Here is a 23,792-nt window from a genome sequence, read left to right as displayed (position 1 = left end):
AAATATGTGTACCTACATGTCAACAAATTCCGTATGTCGGTGGCTCCAACGAATAGGGGCCAATGTGCAAATTGACAACTTTTCAGGAGAGGTTCTCAAAATTTCAACCATATAGAAAAAGGGCATAGCCTCCTTTACTTTTGCAAAAAAACTCGTTTACATTTGTAACTGTGTATTTGTGTTTAGTGCATTCTGTTAACTGGACTAAGAGGTAGCTTTTAACATAAAAAAGTAGAAATCATTAATTTTTTGGCCCACATACATAGAACCCATCGATGTATTAAAAAATACTTTACATTATTTATTGTAACAAATTAACACAACAAAGAAATCAGACCGTGCTTGTTGCATTGTGGTTGCAGATAGTACAAAAACATGTTATTCAAAAAACTATTTATAAATTATTTTAATTGATTAAATTTACTAACAAAATTAGATGCAACGTTATACTTTTTTATTGTTAAAGAAACTATAAATTCAACTAAAAAAAAATAGTTTAACAACTTGGATGTTTTGAAGTTTATATTTTTGAAAAAAGAATTATAGTTGATATGGCAACATTTTACCAATAATAGTTTGGTGTTTACCTATAGGTATTGTATCTATAGGTGTGCATTGTTGGTTGTTAAATGTCTATCGTAAACTAAAGAAGTCACATAAACGTCTATACAGTTGTACAAAAGGAAAATCCACATCTTTCCAACTTTCTACAGCTTTCAGTCGACTGTTGAATATATATGTTAACAAATTGCAAGCTATTTACTTGTCACAAGTAACTCGCATGAAAACAAGCTTTAAAATAAATTGATACATGTTACATTCGTCATCTACATACAAGTAAAATTTGTTAAAATCGTATGCATTTACGGGTTGTTATAACCTTAATAAGTAATATTTAAATAGATAATATAATATTTTTTTTGTAGGTCATCCCTAACTAAACCAAAATGTAAAACCTACTCTGATGAGTTGTCTCCACATGCACTGAATTACTAAAAATAACTAAACCTTTCAGAGCAACTTAAATAAATTAAAAGTGCTTGAGAAAAACCATGGTATTATTTTTATTGGTTCGAAATTGCTAACTCTGTGCTTATTACCAATTAAAAATAATAATTTCATAAAGTGAGTCATAATTAAATTAAAAATTCCTTATCCGTTGATATAGCATTGCAATGCAATTTTATAGATTTATGATGAATTATTTTTATATTGATATTTAAAATTTGTACACTGATCTAAACTATTCTCGTTTTTATATAAAAATAAAACGATTTTTGCGATTTTTCTGATTTTGTCGGTTGTAAAAATACATTAGGTCTTGTTTTTGATCAAGAAAATAGATATTTCATAGATAGTGATGTGGTGGAAAGCTGCATCCTACAGGTTGGTGTATACCGTTCTAGGGCGGGACGCGGCGGCGCGCCGGCGTTTTTAATCCGGTTCTGTGGTCCAGCGCAACACTCCGTGCCCTGCCGCCGACGTTGTAGCCCGTTCACTCCTCTCATCTGTTATTAATTTAGAAATTAGAAATAATGTACAAATCATTATTTCTCTTCTGTTGTTTGTTCTTGGTGATTATTGGTGAGTTGTTTTTATGTTAAAATAAAACAAATATATATCTAATACTTAAATATCCAATTAATTATTAGGCTTTTAACTAAGGATTAATGAAAATATTTGTTGCTCATAAAGAAATTAAAATTTTGTAAATTGAATTTTAAATTACAAGTTTTAAATTTCTATAATAAAAAATGTTAGAAATTAAAGATTGAAAGAAAACAATTATTCTTATTATTAAAAGGTTCCACGATAGATAAATAGAATATAATAATTCTTTGTAAAACATTACATTTTAAGATTATTTAAATCAATATTAAAATATTGAATAGAAATTTATTACTTATAGATATCAACGCATCATTATTCATAATATATTATAGAAAAATAAAACGTTTTTAATAGACTTGGTCCACTATCAGAAATTCTATTAATAATCATATAAAATATATAATACTAGTTTTTGCCCGAGACTCCGAGCGCGGAATTAAGGAAAAAACTTTACTAGTAGCCTGTGTGTTCTTCCAGTATGTTGTACTATTTGCCAAATTTTAGCGAGATCCGTTGAGCCGTTCAGTCTTAATGTCTTATTATTTGTTATATTATAAGATTTGAACAAACTTTCGCTTTTATAATATTAGTAAGATTTAACCGATCTTTATATGAAGAAAACACGTAAGTAAATTAAGATACGATTCTGTCCGCAGTTAAAAACTACGTTAAAGATTTAAATGAACGATTAGACAAAAAAAAATCGAGAGCCAAAACTTGAAGTTAGACAGACTTAGATTAGACTAGATTATGTTTAGACTTAGATTTATATAGATATACAACTAAGTTATATATAACATTGATAATAAAAACAAGTCACTATAAATTATATGATTTAGTAAACCACGAATGACGCTTTATTTTTATACCTGGGGTAGGTACTCTAAACTTGTTATAAAGTACTCTTTTTATTTATAACAATGTATTCTTTTAAAAAGTTGACGAAAATTTAATTCATTTACTATTTAAAAATACTTTTTACTAACAGAAAATATGTATTCGATCACTGACAATACACGCATTAACAATCATTTAAATCATACACGTAAATAGCTTAATTATAAAATTATTGATTACTTTGCATGCTCTGCTTGTAACTAACTAAAATACACGATATAGCATGCTACATGTAACTAATCGATTTATACAAACAGACAAGTTAACATCACGATAACTGTTCCGTTATTTTAAAATTGGAAACAATTAAAAGTATACCAACGCTCACATTAAAGCCCTAAGGGGATAGAAGATTGAAGATAACGGTTTACATTACTGGCACACATTTCGTCTACAATATAAACGTAAGTTTTCACCGTAAATTCATGGTTACGTTCGATATTTTTCCGTTTTAATATAAAGGGGGTAGGGACGATCGACCGATAACTTTGCTCTATGACTGTATGCCATAATAAGTTCTTAAAGTTATTAACTTCTTAAGTTAACAGTTAACTATAGTAATACGATCCAAAAGGTATAACTTTATAGAGACATTATTAACTCACCTCAACTTTCTCCAATGTGATCAAAATTCGACGGTTACAAATATAGTTAACTTGATAATTAAAGCTAGGATTAAAACTTCCTCGTTCTGATTTAAATTAAACAAAACATTTCCCCACATAATTTTCGCTTTAGTGATTAAAAAACACTGACAGATATTGAGTAGTCAATTCATAAGGCTCTACCAGCTCTTAGGAATCTGTAATAATGTTTTATTGTGTAGGCGTTTTGATTTATTGGCAGATAAATGCGATAAAACAAAGAAATATCATTAAATAATTCAAAAACAAAAAAAAGATGACACGCAAATCGATGCATAAGCAAACTTATTTATAATTCCGAGTCACGGCGGGTTGGGTCGTGAGCTCCGTGAAGTCGAGATCATGGCTTCGAGTTTTTTTTTATTGTAAAATAATATTTATTATAATATCAATTAAAGCCTATTCATCGTAAAGCGCAAAAAGTGTCAATAGAAGATTAGGTTTTTTATTGTTATGGATGTTTTTGATCGTAAATGTTGTGTAAAATTGAACGATGAAGCATAGTAATCTAAATATAAAAGCTTTTGGTTAATGTCATTAATTGTCATTTCAATAATGTATAGCTCAAGTGTTAATTTTAATGAATATTAGAGCATTTTCCAGCATTTACTTTTGAAGAAGAGATACTAAAAATATAAAAGTTCGAAACCTTGTGGATAAGTGTATAGTCCATTTACCTCCGAAAATAATTTTTCTTACGGAAGTTTCTTTTGTATTTCATAATAATGGAAACAGTAACATTGATTTAAGATAATATTTAATTGAAACTTATGCATGTTTTAAAATTTTGAATATATAATACATAGAGTAAAACAAATTCTTACGATAAACAAATTTTTATTATTACAAGTCCAACTCCATTAAAAAATACCTAAAACATAATTGAAGAATATCACATCATAAAAAGAACGCAAAAGGATTTCTTTGAAAAGGACATTAATATAAAAGACAGCGCCACAGATTTTTTTATAATAAATTCAATATTCTTAGTAATTTTGTAATGCATGTATAAACTAGGTGTCACCCGCGACTCCGTCCACGTGAAATTAAAAATATAACTTAATTAGTAGCCTATATGTTCTTTCCGACTATGCTCTACATCTATGCCAGATTTCATCAAGATCCGTTGAGCCATTTCAGCCATTTCAAAGATACCTTCAAACAAACATATATCCATCCATCCATACTAATACTCGCATTTATAATATTAGTAAGAAGTAATGACTTGAATCTTTTCACGTGATCTAACACGAAAAGATTTTAATCATAATTTTAATACTACAACAATATACATAACTTTCAATTGAAGAAAAAAATAACCTTAGAAATATTTATCTGAATAACTAACAATTTAATTATTATAGCCCTGACATTTTGCCAAATGTCTTGCGTACATTAAATACTGACCGTTATGTTGCATAATTAAAAAAAAATTGATTATGTTTTGTTTTTATTAAGTATTAGGAAGACAATCAAATATGGAATCTAATTCAGCTTATAATTATTTTTTCTGTGCTTTTATTTTGCCGCTTTTGTATCATTGTTTATATTTCAATTAATTTCTATCTAAAACAAACATTTCGTAAAAAGTATTCATATATTCAATAACCAGTTCCGTTTTCTAATGTAAAAGATTAGGAATTACTCAAAATAATTTAAATGTGTGTATCTTTAACCACATATTAGTAATCATTTTAACATAAAATTACTTATATAATTGCGATATTTTATATATAAAAATCCTTAAAATCATCGAAAATACCGCGAACTGATCATTATCTTTATTCTAAGAAAGGTTTCGAGTCTCGACCAAAAAGAAGCTCTTGACCACGAAGTCGATTAAACTACCAGTGGTCCGGTGATATAAAAAAATAATTGATCTGACTCACTCTAGATACAATCAACAGGTGGAATGATATCATGTAACTGAATTATTTCCATTGCTGTGAAAGTTAGACGTGAAAGTACAATCGAGTTAGTTTTCGCAGCAATGTATACGTGTCGTGTCGAACGATATACATTTACCCCCCTACCATCGGATGGTAATTGGAATTTTATAATAATGCAAAAACAAACACGATGAACCCGTTCCGAGGCGAGTTTACACACCACTGGACAGGACAATGACTCTCCCGTTACGGACACTACCCGTTAAGGACTCGCATAGACACGGTGCGTGAATAAGCTTTTTTAAAAATGAGTCTATGAAGTCGTTAACAAAATCTATTACAATCTTAAATTTTTTTCAACAGTTTTTTAATACTAAAATATTAGTAGACGTTTATTAATTTTCTAATATTTCTTGTGATAATTGCAGGTAAACTTGCAAAAGCTTATGTTAAGATATGGTTCACGACAATAGTCGATTGAAGGGTTTCGAAATTAAGACCGCTAGTAAAATTAAGCAGCATAAGTTTCCGCTGTCGGAACTGTTGTACAAAAACATAATATCATCCCTCACATTCTCACAGCTTTAACCAATAGCGATGTTAGGGTAGGGCCGGCCTGCGGCGTCAGCCATAAGGCAACAGAGCCAGATATAAAGATAAGTCCACTAAAATACCCTATCTTTGGAAGATATCCCCCGACACCTAAAAAAAGATGGCGCCGCAAAAATCTCCTCCAGGGCGCCGGAATGCTAAAACCGGCCCTGGCTTTAACGGCCTTGAAAAATCATGGTAACTATTTCTCTATTATTTGTTCAAATATTCATTATGACATTGACATCTTTATTTCTTATCGACCTTTGTTATTGCATTGCAATTCAAACACTTATATGATAAAGCTAGAATTAATCATGTCTTAACCTCGACGTCCTAATAGGTAGTTAACCAAACAGATAGCCGACGTTTTGTTCCTACATTTCTACATCATGTTTGTAGATAAGCTTATAGGTTGATGACTCGAAAATTATAACGACATTCGTTTAAAATTAAACTCAATTAAATGCCATTTTGCCATACCATCTCTCGAAATACATTTTACTGTTAGTTTGAATGGCTAGTTAGTTTATATTGTTACTTAATGTTATATTTTTGATTGCACAAAAGCAGTATAAAATGTCACATCAATCATTAATCAATCTTACTATTAATATTGTAAATGTGAATGTTTGGATGTATGCATGGATGGATTTTTATTAGAAGTTATGTCCAAAACTCGCTCAAATTTGGCGTAAATGTAGAGAATAGCCTAAAAGAACACATTAAGGCTACAAATTAAGTTTTTTTTTAAGTCCGCGCGGACGGAGTCACGGGCGACAGCTAGTCAAGCACAAAATAGCCGACTAAAAACGCAAATGTCGTACCGCTTTTTCGGTTTTTATGTTTATTCGTGAGTAATTCAAGAATACAGAATAATTCGCAATTTCTCGTGAATTAATGGACATGGGCCATCACAAAGAGCATTAGAAGAGGAACCGCAGAATGTACAACGGACGTCGATCCATCAAAATCATACTTTCACGAATCAAAATCACACGGCATTCTATTTTGTACCTTAAAAATAAACACTTTTAGGTTAAAAATGATATTTTTATATTGCAACAACAAACCAGAGGCTACAGTTAATTTGACGAGCAAAAAGTGCTCAAGTCAGAATCAACCGTTAAATGTACTCTTAATGGACTTCGGGTGGATGTTAATCAAAATATAATATTAGCTTTGAACTTTAGTTTTACTGATGCTCTGTCTGGTTAGGCAACAGCACAGGTGACAGACAACTGATCTGTCAGTCCAATCTGCACTGACATGTAAAATTTGCGTATAGTACGACGGAATTCCAGATATCGTAGATAGGGTCGAAGGACTGGCAGTGCAGCGTATCGTCAGCATCGTACATAAATACCACATCTACGGTTCCATTTCATTTCAAATATGGCTGACAGAATTGAGACCATTAAAAAGTTCCTAAGTTCCTAAATTATTTATCTTATTGCTGAATAACATATGGTCGGTAAAATAAATATACACAAGTAATATATTATAATAATGCGGAATGTGTAACCGTTGGTTTCATCTCTTAAAATCGTCGGTAAAGAGTCGAGAGTTTCTGTCAGTCTTGGTCTGTTTATTAATTTACCATTTTCGTCGTCACCGACGAGGAAAATGGTGAAGTAACCGACCGACTATTAAGTGAGTCTATACGTGGCAGTATTGAACTACAAAACGAAATATGAAGAGTTCTAATATAACTCGATAGCTTCTTGTTAGAATGGTATATGAAAGCAACGTGTAAATTGGGCGCTTGCGCAGTACAGTTAGACAAATCTCGCGACCGTGCTGCGCTGCTGTACCGTTATACACAAACTCAATTTTAGATTTGTTACAAATAACATTTACTCATAAACACATTATTTTGTTAGGTATTGAAAGACTTAATTAAAACTAGATCTTTTATTGATAAAACGAAGACGTATTTGATAATAATTTTTTATGATTTTTTTTTTCTATTTGTCACAAACGAGAAATAACGTCGAGAAGAACCTTTTAAGAAAAGTATACGTACGTAATTTTCGACTACCGTTTGTAAAAGCTAACATAAAACCACTTACACAAGTAAAGTCTAAGCAAACGTTTAACTAACAAAGAGAAATTTCATGTATAAATTATAGATATACCTAGCCACAGCAACACACATAGCCAACGCAAAGCGAAGTCCGGTACCATATGTAAAGGTACATAAATGGTTATTCAAATATTACTTACTCCAAGTATGTACTTTAAAATATAAAAAGATAATTATTGTTTATTGCAATGTACGAATGGGCTATTGTTAGTACTAGATTCAAATGCAGTATAGTGCGGATGTCATTTCATTTATATTAACAATATATCAAACATTTGAACTCATATATTAAGTTTCCGTGCTCTGGTAACGCTCTCTCATTTGAATTCCATAGAGATCAAAATGCGTACAAAATTCCTTTAAACATTGCCTTAATTTATTTTCTTTTAGTATTATTTTTCTCGGAACGGAATTATGCAAAGAAAATGTATAATTTATTGACGTGACGTCATTTCGTAGATCGTTGTGAGTCACTGGATTATCCAAAAATTATCATTCAAGACTTTATAATACGGCGCTATATTTTTAGACATCAATAAAGAGTTACCAACAATCTAGATTCTACACAGTATTGATAAATGGACTGTAGCAAGTTGAACGACCCACGCTAACAAGGAAAACGTCTGCACAAGCAGACGCGTCTATTCCGTCCTATTAACTATTAGCAAATTTACGATGCACGTTGCATTAGCGTGCTTGATCCCGTCCGGACAGCGGGTCAACCGATAGCAATCGCCATTAACCTATGTTAATATTATAGGGAAATTTTCCTATCAATTCTAATAACTAACATGATAATGCTTAACTCAATGTGCATCTAATTTCTATTTCGGATATCGCTAACAATACCAAGTTGTAATATACCAAACTTATATCAATTTAACTAAAATTTTCTCATAAATATGAAAAATGCTCATATGACTAGCCGTGGGTTTGTGACACCAAAATCTCTGTATAAAACATTCCGTCATCCCTACATTATCTTAGACAAAACAGTTCTAACAATATGTTTTAAACACAGATTTTGGACTTAGAAACCCAGGGTCCATAATCCAGGGTAGATAAAACATAATTGACAGTTCACATCAAACCACTGCCAATTCTTCCAGTTTTCTATCAAAACAAAATACGTTTGTATGTAGAATCCGAAGATAAAACCGAAGCTATAAATCCATATTGAATCATTAAAACATCCTTACTGCGTACAAGACAAATTAAAGGAGTCATAAAAAGCTTTTATGTAAATCGAATTACCGCTAGCGCCCAACAGGTTTCTAATGAACAGTTGTTCCAAAATGTCATACTGGACTCATAATTAATCATTATTGCAAATTGACTGAACATATTAATTTAAGTCTTAATAAATGATTGAACTTTGATGACATTCATTTCAAGACGCTATAGTATTATTAGTGGTTATACACGGACAGTTGTTCCCGTCGACTACAAAAAACTACCCATTACTTCAAGCAAGGATGTGTGTGGTGATCCTTGTTTTATAAAATTTGAATAGTAAAAAATACATTGCATATCATTATTAAAAAATCACTTATTTAGCAAATTTTTTATGCAATTTAAAAAAAAAACGTTTACTTTTCCAGAGGCGCGACCGAAATGGCAGTTCTTACCCCAGGTGCCTGGCTACGTACCCGTCTATATTAGATCTGGAGACACACCGCTAGAGGAAATCAACCCAGAACTGGCTGAAGCCTTCCACGCGTTACCAGCTGGCAGGAGCGCTGGTAAACTTATGGACGCCGCTCCAGAAATACCAGATCAAGCTGACCAGGCGCAGCCCGAATTGGTCTTGGAACCAGAAGACCACTACGAAAAGAAGTTTTTAGAGAAGAAGAAGAAAGCCACCGAAGTAGTTAAACCTATCGAACGCAGATAGACGTACTTAATTCATTTCTAAATACTATTTTGTCATGCAACAAAGTACACTGTGTTATTGATGTAAGAAAAAGTTTAAGATGAAAATGAAATCTCTATTGAAAGTTATGATCACTTGACAACACGTGGTTGATATTTAAAAAATTGAGAAAAAAATATATTTGTTGTTTAACTTTCTTATGCAGTTACATATTTTAACGAATAAGCCTTAAGTTGTACCTTTCAAATAGCTCTTTGAAAAGAATGCTTGCCATCCGCTTTATGTTATAATTTATTTTATATGGACTAGAGTCTTAGGTGTTAATTTAGAAAAACACAACTTATGTAAATTATATTTTATTTCAATTAAATCAAATAAAAATTTGAATATGGTGTTATTTTTTAAATATACTTGTAATACGTTCAGATATTACTTTAATACCCCCAAGAAGATAAAAGTGAAAAATACAGAGAAAAACATAAGAAAATGACTAGGCAATGCTTCAATACTTAAGCCTCCATTCACAGGGGTGCTTTTTTAACGCGCGCTAAAAAAGCGTTAAAAAACATATTTCCATGTATTCATAAGGCAGCGTTTATAAAAAGCAAACGCTTTTTTTTATCTGGCAGTATTCCATTTTGAGCTCTGAACGAAGGAAACAAGAGTTATTTTCAAGCGTTCATCGCCTGAGAGCCGTCAATTCCGAGTTTTGAGACGGCGTTAAAAACCACCAGTGTGAATGCTCTCTAAAAATGTTCAGTAAAAATTATAGGAATGTGAGTAAAATAAAAACTTGATACGACACATTATATTTATTTAATTTCAATATTTTAAACTAAAATACTTACAAATATGTTTTCCTTAATGATACAATTTACTTTATCTATAATTTTATACAATAATCTATTTACATTTGAACAACATTTATCACAAAAAGGATATAAACATGAGAAGAACTGCAACTCACTTCACTTGTATTTTTACACGAAGATCATTGTTTTTCACACACAAGTTTAGTAAATAAAAGAAAAACTGTGATTTTCTTTGATAATCTTTTGTAACTATCTAACATTTATAAGAAAACACAGAGCAGTGTTTCCGAAAATGGGCGATAACGCCCCCTTGGGGGCGATTGAAACCTAGGAGGGGGCGATAAGGGGCCCAAAAATGGGGGGCATTTAAATTAATTAAAGTAATGAAATTGTGGTTTTTCAGTTTTAGAACTGAATAAAAATTAGGGGGCTCTGAAATATAATTGATTTTCAAAGGGGGCGGTGAAAGAAATAAGTTTGACAATCACTGACATAGAGTGTAACAGTAGAAATTAATTATGACATCTGGTCTATGACCTTCGCATAGTTAACATTACATTGATCTCCCAGATAATTGTCCTCAAGTTTGTTATCACCTCCTTTAGTTGTTTGTTTTTAGATACTACCTAGAAATTTAAAATTAAAAAAAAAAATAGGTTTAAAAAATTCTGTATGTTATGATATATAAAATAGTTATTTTTAAAATAATTTTTAGTAGAAATCTGTTACTATTATAATTATTTTTGTCAGATCAAGTTAATTAAAGTGCACAATACAGATTATAAGTTAAACTTAATGAATCAAAACTAATAATTGAAGATGTGAGTATTTCTTTGAAAAACCCAAGATGCTATTAATTTAAAATAATACCTGTTCAGTGAGTATGTTATTTTCTTCTAAAACTTGTCGGTACGTCTCAGTGTTTCGTCTCTCATCTAATGTCTTATTATCAGCTTCGTCTTTGAGAGGTATCAGACTTTCCATGTGAGTGTACTCCATGCCCTGGAAATATTAAACAAATCTGTAATCATTTTTCAACTTAAAATTAGCTCAAGCTAAGGTCCAAAATTATCGGTGCCCTGTGCCCTTTATCACTAACATTGTGTTCTGTACAATTTGCAAAAAGAGCTACCAACATATTATCTAACAACTATAATAATCACCTATTTATCAATTAAACCTTTGTACATATTGTTTTATGAACAGTGAGTTTCTGAGACTACAATCTCTGTAAAACATATCATCATCCTTGTCATTATCTTTGACAAAACAGAGGTTTAGGTCTCAGAAACCATCGGTAAAGCAATTATCTTAGCGAGACTGCATAGTGATTTACTATGAAAAAGAGTACTAAAAAATATATGTCCAAAATTCATCCCCTAAAAGTTTAAATTATAGGGTGAAATTTTACATGGAAATATATTTTTCTTTCAGCATTATATCAGTACAAATTGAATATAAAGGTTTTGGAATAACGCGGATTGGAACTACGCAGGAGTCGCTGCGCAGAACACAATTTTAGGTATAGGGGGACTTAAACAAGAGGAAACTGGGCAGCGCATAGCTAACATTAAATCGTGTTTTTCGTAAATTCGTGGATGAAAGCTGTAATAATAAAAAAAAAGATATACCTCTACCTGACAAGTTTCATTACACTTCTCGTAAATCAACCTTAAGCGTTTAAACAGTAATCGTATCGTTCGCAGTTGTTCCTGCATTTTAGCCTTTTTGTCGTTGCTGGCATTCTCGCCGTGCTGAGTACCGTTCGGAGGCTGGATAGCTTTCAACGTTTGAAACACATCTTGTGTTCTACTCACTATGTCTTGAACTGTCTCTTGTCCGAACCTACAATTGTTAATTCACGTAAGGTATCGTCCATTACTTGAGGCTCGATAAGGGCAGGGTTTTGGAAAAATAACGAAACATAACATTATTAATGTTATTTTTAAAGTTTTTGTATTAAAAAAATACATGTGATTTAAGGTTTACCGGGATGAGGTAGTCTAAAAATTCACCACATTTGACCAAAGGGTTGTGGGGTCTAAAATATTCTAAAAAAAGTCACATTGTCGACCCCTAACATGTCTGAAGGGAGTATAAAATTTAATATTACCTTATTTATTTATAATCATGGACAAAATGGTAAATAATTTAAAAGGTAGTAAGGTCAATGAAATTGAAAAAGCTGTGTTCTAAAATTACATAAAATTAGCTAGAAAATGTAAATTCCAATTGTGTGATACATTAATATTAGAAAAACATAATATGACCCAGAAAACAATACTGTACTTTATTGATGCATTGCTTACTTCAAAAGGGTCATTTGTGGAATCTAGAAACTTACTTGCACAGAGAAGCAGTGTTGAAGTCCTTGTTCTGCTGTGGTGGGGCTGAGGGGGGAGCGGCAGGAGGTGCTGCCACAGGTACTGTTTGCATAGCTGTATGTTAGAACCATTAATATCATAAAAAGTAAAATAGAGTACACACTATTTTATTTATTAAACATGTCATGAACTCTGAACTCTTCTGCATGTTGTGTGAATTCAAACAGATTCTTGACATTTGAATTGTTAGACCAGTAACAGTTGTACTTCTGTGCTGGGTTCATACCCATTGCTCATTTTGGCATGTGAAGCAGGTGGTATAGTAGTTTTTAAATCTCCTGAGGATGCTCTTAACTCTGCGTCAGTTACTGCGATGACCTTGGGTCATCAAGATATTTGAAAAGAACTATAGTATAGTTAATAAAATTATCTCTAAACTCATTTTTAAAGAAAACTTCTAAATTCCCTTAAGATGTTTATATTATTTTGAAATAAGGGTTATTAAATTTTTACCTTGTTGTTGTACAACTTGCTGTACCATTGCAGCACCAGGCCCCACTCCTCCGCCCACTCCCATTCCCTGAAATCCACCAATGAAGTAGATACAGAAGGAGCTCTTGCAAATATGAACGTAAAACACAGTCATTAAATAAAAAAGCTACAACTTCTGTCTCTTTTGTACTATCCTATTCTATTTGCTTAATATTTCATTCATAAAATCTGACAGCAAATTATCATTTTGAACGTTGCACTTATTAATGGGATCAACTGGAAAATAAGCAGTTTAATCTTTTGCTGCCTCTAATAACCTAAAAATTATGATTTTTCTTTTATAATTTAATATAAGTTTTAAGCAGTTTTATGGTAAATTTAATTTGTTTATTTACTTGTGGTCCCATTGCCATGTTACCCATTTGGTTTTGCATTGCAGCTCCATAAGGTGGTACCATCTGATTACCCATACCAACCATACCTGCATTGCCCATTGGACCTGCCATAACACCTGGAAATATTACAGAACATCAGTAAATTATGAGTACAACTGTAACATTGAGTATTTTTTAATCAACGAATTTATAAAGATGTGCAAAATTTTAAGTCGCCAACATCAATTGTTGAAGAATTAGTAAAACGTACCTGTTAACTGATTTGGCATTTGTGGAATTTGGCCACCCATTGGCCCACCGCCATATCCCGTCCTCATGGCTCCTGGGTTACCCTGGAAATTGCCAGGGAACTGGTGCCCTTGCCCTGCCATATTGATGAAATAATCCCAAAAGTTACTTCGAGCTTTGTGGTGTTAACCGATAAAATCAAGAAATCGTCGAATAACTTTTATTTCGTGATATGTCTGGTAATAAAAAAATATGTTGCAATAATCGAACTGCAATGCTAAAATATTTATGTAAAATTAATAAGAAAGCCTACATAATAAACATACAAAATGAAAACAGCTAAAATTAAGCAAAATGTTTCCAATATCCATCCATGTATCCAACTTAACGTTTGACATTGACAATGACAGAAAACAGCGACACCAAAACCATTGAGTAAGGATACAGATAAGTTAAAGAATTAAAGTGACATATTTAGATAGACAGATAAGTTATTAGTCGTTGGATTTTTTTTATTACTTAAAAGTAATAAGTATTTATGCTGCAAATAAATAAGCAGAAAAACAAATAGTTTGCACAATAACTATCGAGTTCCATTATCTAAAAGCATAAGAACATTTTTATATTTGTGAAAGCCAACCAAATGAAAATTATGAATGTCTTTTGACTTAAAATACCTTACAGTATCTTTTAGGAATATCTAAAGTCCTAGTCAATGTATGTTCATATTTAAAACCTCACGACACTGTTTAGATCATTGTATTCAGATAGACAAGTTTCTGATTACAATTATTTCTACAATTCTTATTACTTTCTATTTTAACTGAGCACCAAATCTGTTACAGGGTTCTTAAAAGAATGATAGCCAAAACGAATAAATAATTTAAAAAACCGACGTGCACAGCATGTATAAAACTATTGCTCAATAATTCTTAAAGTTTTCTCATTATTCAACGCATACTGTACATACTTACGATATAAATATTCTCATCTCGTGCAACCCCAAAGGATTTTAACAAAGCGGTAGCAATGAGGATTGGGGTGGGCGAATAAGTAGCAGAGGGGTGTCGAATTTCCTTGTAGAACGTACTAGAACTGGTATACTCGTATATTTTACATCACGGAGGCTTCCCTATTTTATTTTTGAGAATGTGTTTGTGTATTATGAAACTAAGACAATTTTTGTTTTAAAATTTTATTAAAAAAACAACCTGGTTTATTCACTGAAGCTAGCTTGTAAGATGTGTTGTAGTAGGCAAGACTTAAAAACCAAAGTTAAAAAAGATGTATGCATTTAGCATTTGAATACTGATGCTTTCGTATTTTTGGTTAAATGATAAGTCATTCGACACTTACGAAAGTCGATTCTATATTGTTTACAAAAATATAATTAAGTCTTTTGATCACATGACTGCAAAATAGGCTATTTGATATAGCTGAATCGGTGTTGACTCCGTGCCAAGATTTCTGACGACACAAATTCCTCTGAACGACAAACATTGTAGAATTTATTAAATTTACTAGGAATTGGGTTGAAATAAAAAACGATGATTTTTTTTTTACCTTACAAAATTATTTTCCATTTTAGTTAAACCTAAATTAAGTACAATTATAGTATAATTTTAAATTACTCATAACAATTATTAAGTATTTTATTATGAACTTCCATTTATCGAGTACGTAATACATAAATAATTGTGCTTAATTACTTTGAATGAAATGCACTATATAATGGACTGAACAGTGCACAATCACACTGAAATTTCATACACCTGGTTTGATGATATGTTGCAATATATTAATATATTCTTTTATATAAACTATACATTACGTTGTATATTATGTAAGGCAAGATGGCCACAACTATGGCTAAAACGATTTAATGTTCCATTTGGTATGCATTAAACATTTATATCTACTTACAATTATAAAGTTTACTGTGTATATTTCATTATAATATTGGACCGAATCACAATAAAAGACTTCGAGATGACATACGAGAGTTTCGATTCGGTCGATAAATATTTAACAATTTTTTTTATTACTCTTCCACAATAAATAGTTATCAACATGACGCTTTACAAATATCAACAAAATAAATTACGAATAACAGCAAATTACATTATTATTAACCTTAAGACCTAAGGGTCAGTGTTCCCTACTCGGTCTGATGCCCTTAACTTGTACTACATGCCGACCACTCCGCGCGCTGCCATTTTCTTTGAAGCTTCATCATACAACCTTCATTTTCGGACTTCTGTTCTTCCTTTACAAACTTATTTAGTCATTTTTTTAAGAAACAATAGAAATCATTGAAAATAGGCTAAAATCATGTTGGTTACAATATGGGAACGGCCGGCGGAAGTCTAAATTTTTTATCATTAAAATTACATGGACTAGTAATTGAATTAAACTACCTAGTAAGTACCCTATACCGCTTTGGAGAACAAATTAATGTTAGAAGGGCATTTATTACGAACTATGTTTTACAGCGATAAAATTAAGTACATTTATTAATAGTAATAATATTAAATAAGCCCTTTATTGCTCTCCTTCTGACCTTACACTATACCGAGTCCTTCCTGGACACATTGAGCAATATGGACATGTAATTATTGACTTATAAAAAAGCTACATACACATCGCAATTTGCATCGCATTTCCTCTTTATCGTCCTACCAGAAATATATTCGCCAATCTTCTTGACGGACGTTAAATTATTCAATCGCTAAGAAAATAAATATCTTTATTTTATAACTATTTTTATGATATTTTTTTAAGATATTATATACTAGGTTATATTTTAAAAATTCTCTTAGCGACTGTGTAAGCATAAACTTTTATGAAATCTAACTTTATTTTAGACTAAAATTGCGATTGTTAATTTTCTTAGAAAAGGAAGCTGTAACTTGACAAACTTTAATATTTCATTGATAATTATTAATGGGTATATTAAAATGGATACCATCCTGACCCAATAAAACTTTAACGTTGTAACGGCATTTAAAAAAGAAACACATGAATACTTTTACTTACATGTTTTATATATGACCTTTTTTTCGTCATTATGAAAAAAAAAATCTCGGAGAAAATATTCTGTAGATTTGAGACATATAAGATTTCAGTAATAAAAAGATAATAATAATAAATTTATATAAAATCGTCGGACAAAACAAAAACTTAAAAATAAATAAAAAACGATGGTAAACATGTAACTTAAGTAATTAAGCATTCGTTTCAAGTTGTTATAAAAGTCTAGAAAACAAGTTAAGATTATTGATTCAAACAAAATGATAAGAAATTTTTAAGGTGAAAAGACGAGTTCTTTTCAAGCGTTTATTGTCATTTAACAGCTTTCTTTATCTTATTTTCTTCTATTACATTTGAAAATAAGGGATAATATGTACAGATATATTATTTAATATGTTAGTAAAACTATATGTGATTACAGGAAGGCGTGGCAAGAGCTTTGTTTAACATAGCTTATTATTATCTATAGAATAACCTCAATTTAAAGTACGTACTTCCTATATTAAGTACATTATGTCTACTAAGGTTCGACCCATCACCTTTATCCGTACCTAACAGATTTAAATTGTCAAGATGTCTTCAACATTTTGGTATAAGCTCATAGCTTTGGTCGTTTATACTTCTTTTTGGTTTAAACATGTTACGTTAGTGTTACACGAACGTTTAATATTTGGTTCTGTAGCGGTAACATTTGCAATTCACGAAGTTTTTTTTTAAGTTTCATCACAATTTCATCAACAGATTGCGGCTACTGAGACATAAGAACCCCTACGCAAAAATACTAATGAATGACAGCCGCTAGGGGCGAGCTGAGTCTGCACATTGCGTATAGCTTCCGCGGCTATCTTGATTAAATGCGTAGAGGCTAAGTTAAGTACAGCTTCGTAATAGTTCAGTAGTAAAGTAGCCACGGGGTCTGTTGGATGTGGTCTCATTGCATGCGCGCCTCCTGCAGCTGCGGGGGATAGGGCAGGGGCGGCAGGAGTGGCGCCTGTACGCCGCCTCCTGGCAGCGCGTAATACGGAGACATGTAGCCCGCGCCGCTCGCAGCCGCCGCCGCAGCTGAAAATCATGACAGATCATATAACTATAGATATCGTAAAAAAGGGATGCAATTCATCTGTCTGATGTTTGTATTGATCAAAAATAATAGTATTAAATAGTAGCTAATTGACACGTCTACACTTTAAACTCATAATATAAATACTTTATAGTCTAAATCTAGACCGTCGGCTGCACCTGCGAAACATGGCCGTGGCAACTGTCCAATTGAAGTCGAAGAATCTCATCTCAGGGGTAATGAAGATACTAAATCGTGGCTTTTATTATTTTTCTTCTTAAACCAATATTTAAATTAATGGATGCTTCATCGATCCTACATAAAGTATGTCGAAGCATCTGCAACTCATCTGATTGTTTTATATCTATAAATATCGCTAGTTATTTAATAATCAGAGCGCTAGTTTACCTTTCTCTTATCTTTAAAAAAAATAGACAATAGCATAAACGAGCTACAAATTCCATAATCTGCTAAGAATTAACTTACCTGCTGCTGTTGCGTAAGGATCAAAGCCGGCAGCTGCGTATTGCTGCTGATAGGCCGCCGCTCCCTGTGCCGCGGCCGCTTGGTACTCGTACAGGTGGTTGGCAGCAGCCACGGCGGCGGCGTGCTGTAGTGGCGGCAGCTGCACCAGCCCGCCCGCGCCCGCGCCCACACCGCCACCCACCCCGCTCACCGCATACCCCGGTGCGCCGTACACGTACCCCGGGGACAACCTGTCGAATCGACAACAATTTTACAAACAGAAACTGACACATTAATTAAAAGCCATCAACGCCCCCGATAACGTTTCACACTCATTAACTAAAAACTACGTAGTGTGAAAAATCATCGTCGCAAAATTAAACACATTTTCAATCTGTCATCACACTCTACCTAGCCCCGTTAGCCTTGTGAGGCGCGAGCTTGTCATGTTAGGTTAGTATACATCGATCAGCCTAGTCTGGGCGAGTCCGACTTTTAAAGTCTGGACTTCGTCCCCGCAGACGGCCGCCACCGTGCGTCACTGCCACCAAAGATTAAAAAAGAAACCTAATAAAAATGTCGGCTGGTAACGTTCGTCGTCTTCACCGTAATTCGGTCAAACGTCACGAATCTTGTAGAATTTTATCTAAATTTATGCGTTTTTATTGCACGTCGTTTCTATATCGCTTAGATCCAATTTAGTTTTTGAATGTAAAATTTGTGTTTACTTATGTCAAAACATTATACAACAATTAAATTAATACATAACTAAAACATTTATAATTAGACATTTATAATGTATATTATACATGCGGTATTGTATTAACAGGGTAACTGAAGCCTTTTTTAAACGTCAAGTGCCAGGAATTAGGCGTTGAAAATACTTTATATTGTCTTACAATGTGGTTAAGAAAATTCTTAACCTATATTCAAAAAAAAATACTAAGCCAGAAAAATGTGAAGCCATTAGTCAAATTGGGAAAATAGGAGAAATTACAAGTTTTGTGATTTAGTGTGACCTATTTTACATGATTTTTTGAGACAGCTTTAAAGGATGACCGTATGTAAGCATCATCACTAATTTAGTTTCATATTTATTAGAGATCAAATCATTTTAGACCAGGCATAATGTTTAACTTTCTTTGACATTATCGAAATTTGATCCACCGTTTGTGTTAGTGATAAAAAATGTCAGCTTCGCATAATTTCCTTTATAGTGTGACGCGGAGCGGTCAAGTCTTGCGGAGGAGTGCTCTCCAGAACGTGCCACATCAGCCGCATCGGAGAGCTCTCAGCCGCGAACACGTTTTATTTCTAAACATTTTCTTCTCCAACGTTCGTCTTTTTTCAACTACATAGCGATCGAGAGGGACGAATAGATTTCTGTTCGAGATTCGCTTTTGATGGATCAGCTCGGCGCAGGCTGTGGAGCAGAGAACGCATGCGCGGATCACGCCCGCCCGCAAACTCCGCCCGGTCACTACGCCCACCTGTGGGCCTGCTAGTACTATCACAATGTGCAATACCTACATCTTAACAGAATTTAAACAAACGATAAATACGCATCTATAAGCCTTATATGTCTCGTCAAATTCATCTAATACGACATAAAGGGTGTATTAAAGTTATTACAGGAAGATCTGAAGAGATGTCACAAAACACGCGTGTAGAGCATTATAAAACTGGCGAAACATCACACAAGCTGCCACATCTACATAGGAAAAGACAATCAATTACTAAGATTCGTTTAATGTCACATCTATATTTATTATATTGCTGTTAGACGTCTAAAGGTTCCAGAGTTTAGTTTTCAATACTTACGACATCGGTTACTTACATGCACACCTATTTACGACGATAATGCTCAGGATGATGTCGAAACACCTACATAAATGTAATAAGGAAGCCAACCGCCCACATACGACTACATACTCATTAATTTAGAATTAACACCTGACAATGAGAAATCGAATTCAGTTTGCGCCCGATTGTTTTTTCATTAGGTTAGAATTTCGATGAATAAATAATAGAGTAGTGGTTCGGCGGCGGAACTGTGGCATTGGGTTTTAATCGATCTACTGGTCACGTAACACGTCAGTGGAAGTGAAGGAAAAATTCACATTTATTGCTGTACGGAAAGTGAAATGACACAATACTAGATCTGAGCATAGTGTCTAAGTATATATTGAATCGAGGCAACAAATAAAGCTACACTTTGTTCTAAAACTCAGGTCACAGAGTAACGCCGCGTAACAAAACATCCTGCAGCCTGAGACGCGCTCGCAAATTTTTTCTAATGCTTTTATAGAATTCAAAAACATAACAGACAATGCATATTTTTATCAATGAAAGTTTTTATACCTGGTCATGATTTTTTTAAAGCGAAGTTTTGCGCGCAACAAGCCTCTTAGGTAAGTTTGGTTACGCGCTACAAAACTTAGTAAGTGTATTAAACGAAATCCACCACCAACAAAAAAATCATTTCAAATCAACAAAAATCTTACACGAACACGGCATATAAAACATAAATAAAATATAAGTAAGAAAACATCGAGTGTTGGTAACGATGCGCATCTCGTGCGGGCTGGGCGGCGCCCGCGACTGGCTGTGCCGACGCCGGCGCCGCCCAAGCCTCTTATAGCTTTGTAAAACGTAAACATTAAAAACCCAATCGACTAATTCACACCCAAAACGAAAAAAATCCACTCTCACGCTCACGCTTGCCATAGATACCTATGTGAAAATGTTTGTTATATAGATAAGGTGAGACGTCCGCCGGGAGTCGCGCCGCCGGCCGTGCGCAGGCGCCGCCCGCCTCATCTACCGAGACAAAACTCAGCTCAGCACCTCCGCTCAGGCTCTGCCCCTTGGGGCTCACTTACCGCCGCTCGCTGCGCACTTTACCTAACGCGGCAAGTAGTGCACCTCACATCAATAAAGCTCTAGCATCGTGTCAAATCTACTTATGGTGTATCCGTAAGATATGTAAGAGTAAGATTCGGCACATCTGATTTTTGTCTCGTGAGATGTGTAAGCAACGGCATGGAGCCGCTGTGCTGGCAAATTCGTAAGTGTATGTACCATTGAACATTGAATCGCATGTGTGAAAGTGAAACAGTTATCAACTCACCCGTATGGCGACTGCAGCACGGTGGGGTAGCCGGCGCGCACGCCCGCTGCCGCCGCCGCAGCCAGACCGAAACCTGCGACAAACACACCAACATGTCAGCACCGGTAATGAGGTGACAACGGAAATAACATCGAGATACCCCGAAAAAGTATCACTCGTCGTCCATGCTAGATGCGTTTATTTTCGCTCTCACTTAACGGAAGCGACCAGAGTCTTGACTAAAAGAAATATCACGGAATATTGGACCGCATCCAAATGACACGAGAATCAACTTAGCGCAGGCGACTTTAGAATGTTAATTTCTTTTTATTGCATTGTTAAGCGGCGCGGGGCGGTGGCTATTTCGGTCGCTCGCCGCCCGCCCGGGCCGGCGTCCAGGGACATGCCTCTTGACAAGAAGACGACAAACGTTGGCTATAAATGGCTTTGAGACGCTAACACGTCGAGGCAAACGCGAATACGTTAATCTATACGCGTGTTCTTCGACGTCAGTGATGGAAGTTTAAAAATGTCGCGTACCTACGTCTAAAATACTAACGCTGCAACAAGAAAATAATTATCAACGTACTTGGAATTCATGATGTCTGATGTCTGACACCGAACGAACAAGTTTTTAACACGTTAACTGCGGATTGAGGCAGGATAGGCCCAAAGCGTGACTTCTCGCTGGTGCGGCAGTCAAAATCGGGTTGTTTCGCTCTGTGCGGGAGGCTCCTAGATCAGTATTTCTATGAGTACGACAGAAACAAATATATAGAAATGTTTCTCTTGCGATATCTAGCCCAATGGCGTAATTAGATAAAAATGAGGTCCCACAGGCCCCAAACGCACTGAAAAGAAATTAATTACGCCTAGTGCGGATTGAGGTCAAATCTATCTCAAAATTTGTAGGCCTCATGGCCGCACTGCACGAAGCGCGGGCGGCGCGGGCGCCGCGCATCCTAGCTTAGTGTTGTGGAAAGTTTCGATAACGTTTCGAGTTTCGAGGACGTTTTGGCAGGATTTATTAAAGATTAAGCGTAGAACTTTATTTTAAAATCCTTAACGTTTTAAACCAATAATGGTACTTCATCTGACTTATTTGAAAATGTTTATTGGAGTTATGAGAAACTATGTTGACCTCGGTAAAAATTTTACTTATACCATACAAAACCTAAATTACTGCAACTTTGAATTTTAAGGGGGTGGCCTGTGTCTATGATGAACCAAAAGTGCATAAATCGGACACAGAATGTATTTACGAGCCAGAAACACAACACTAAAAGCCAAGCTACTATTAACTAATTCTACTTAAATAGCACGATTAGTACGTCTTATACTTAATATAATATTCGCATGCACGCACATTCACCACTAACAATACTCAATTATCATCATTATTTTGTTTTGCACATGGGTGTTGCCTTAAAATGTGTGCTCAGTTGTGGATTATTCTTCACTGTTATTTTAAGCAAGTCACAGTTCCATTCGAAGTTTAGTCCATAGTGGCAATTTTTACCATTGTGTGCTGATCATCGTTTATGTACAGAGAACGTTGAATGTTTTTGCTGATGATCTAAAATATATATTTTATTCCAAGATTTCCTATCGGCAGATGTGCTGATCATTTGTTCCAAAGAGGTGGTCAAAGAAAGCGCTGCGTAGGTTGCTACGAAAAATTAAGATTGACATTGAATGGCACGCAAGCTGCTAAGAAAACTAAAAAAATTGTGACTTTTTGTGTCCAGTGTGACAAATCTTTTTGTTTACCATGTTTTAATGAAAAACATTTTCTGTGATTAATACTTAATAAACATTTATCGTAACTACAACTCTCTTTTAATCCCATCACTAGTCGAGGCATTAATTGACCTTCCTTTCAGTGCGATTTGAGGCAGAACCGATGACAAATTTTTAATTTTACTTTATTCATTAACGAAACGTCCTAACTCCAGGCGAAGCTAGATTCATATTATGCACATATTTAAGTTCATAAGAGTAAAGTTTCAAGCAAATATCGTTTAATTTGGATTTTTTAAAAATGTTTTTCGAAAACATAATTTTGTGAGGCAGGAGAGGCCTCAATAGCACTGGAAAAAAGTTCAACTTTGCCACGAACAGGCCTCAAACGCACTGGCTGAAAGTTCCGCCAAAATGGCCTCGCAGTTAACGTGTTAATCTAATAAAATGTATATTTTTAACGAAACTAAACTAATGAAACTGCGTTAAATTATTTGCATTTAAAATAATAAGTCTCCCAGGTAGACGTGGCAAATTACTAGGTAG

The 23,792-nt window shown here is 33.9% G+C and overlaps 3 protein-coding genes across 3 annotated transcripts in view; 1 reads left to right on the top strand and 2 right to left on the bottom strand.

Annotated features, from left to right (window-relative positions):
• The first annotated feature begins 1,470 nt into the window (after nt 1–1,470).
• On the top strand, nt 1,471–9,864 carry LOC106716882. The gene is made up of 2 exons (XM_014510527.2): nt 1,471–1,584; nt 9,320–9,864. The coding sequence occupies exons 1-2, from the start codon at nt 1,536–1,538 to the stop codon at nt 9,610–9,612; spliced, it is 342 nt and encodes a 113-aa protein (XP_014366013.2). The 5' UTR covers nt 1,471–1,535; the 3' UTR covers nt 9,613–9,864.
• A 997-nt stretch (nt 9,865–10,861) lies between these two features.
• Nucleotides 10,862–14,267, bottom strand: LOC106716884 (mediator of RNA polymerase II transcription subunit 30). Its single transcript, XM_045683387.1, has 8 exons — nt 14,169–14,267; nt 13,865–14,078; nt 13,615–13,730; nt 13,238–13,307; nt 12,748–12,841; nt 12,041–12,248; nt 11,274–11,405; nt 10,862–11,029 (listed from the first exon to the last, which is right to left on the bottom strand). Exons 2-8 carry the CDS (start codon nt 13,983–13,985, stop codon nt 10,934–10,936), a joined length of 837 nt encoding a protein of 278 aa, XP_045539343.1. The 5' UTR covers nt 13,986–14,078; nt 14,169–14,267; the 3' UTR covers nt 10,862–10,933.
• Nucleotides 14,268–17,190: 2,923 nt separating this feature from the next.
• LOC106716935 (RNA-binding protein 24-B) overlaps nt 17,191–23,792 on the bottom strand; it is a 28,330-nt gene continuing 21,728 nt past the window's right edge. Inside the window, exons 3-5 of the mRNA XM_014510611.2 lie at nt 21,528–21,600; nt 18,419–18,648; nt 17,191–17,934 (exon numbers count right to left, since the gene is read on the bottom strand). Coding sequence (XP_014366097.1) covers nt 17,804–17,934; nt 18,419–18,648; nt 21,528–21,600 — 434 coding nt within the window. The 3' untranslated portion in view covers nt 17,191–17,803. The remainder of the gene's footprint in view (nt 17,935–18,418; nt 18,649–21,527; nt 21,601–23,792) is intronic.

Source organism: Papilio machaon, chromosome 2 (genome assembly GCF_912999745.1).
Source record: "Papilio machaon chromosome 2, ilPapMach1.1, whole genome shotgun sequence".
Classification (NCBI taxonomy): Eukaryota; Metazoa; Arthropoda; class Insecta; order Lepidoptera; family Papilionidae; genus Papilio; species Papilio machaon.
The sequence above is the reverse complement of the archived record's forward strand: the minus strand, read 5'-3'. Positions and strand labels throughout refer to the sequence as shown.

What these genes read in the sequence shown, in the direction of transcription:
- LOC106716882 (XM_014510527.2), top strand. Translation starts at nt 1,536, where the DNA reads ATGTACAAATCATTATTTCTCTTCTGTTGTTTGTTCTTGGTGATTATT. An exon ending in TTTGTTCTTGGTGATTATTG is followed by an intron (nt 1,585 to 9,319) that starts GTGAGTTGTTTT and finishes TTACTTTTCCAG; the next exon opens with AGGCGCGACCGAAATGGCAG.
- LOC106716884 (XM_045683387.1), bottom strand. Translation starts at nt 13,985, where the DNA reads ATGGCAGGGCAAGGGCACCAGTTCCCTGGCAATTTCCAGGGTAACCCA. An exon ending in AACACTGCTTCTCTGTGCAA is followed by an intron (nt 12,249 to 12,747) that starts GTAAGTTTCTAG and finishes TAACAATTGTAG; the next exon opens with GTTCGGACAAGAGACAGTTC. An exon ending in AGTGTAATGAAACTTGTCAG is followed by an intron (nt 11,406 to 12,040) that starts GTAGAGGTATAT and finishes TAATATTTCCAG; the next exon opens with GGCATGGAGTACACTCACAT.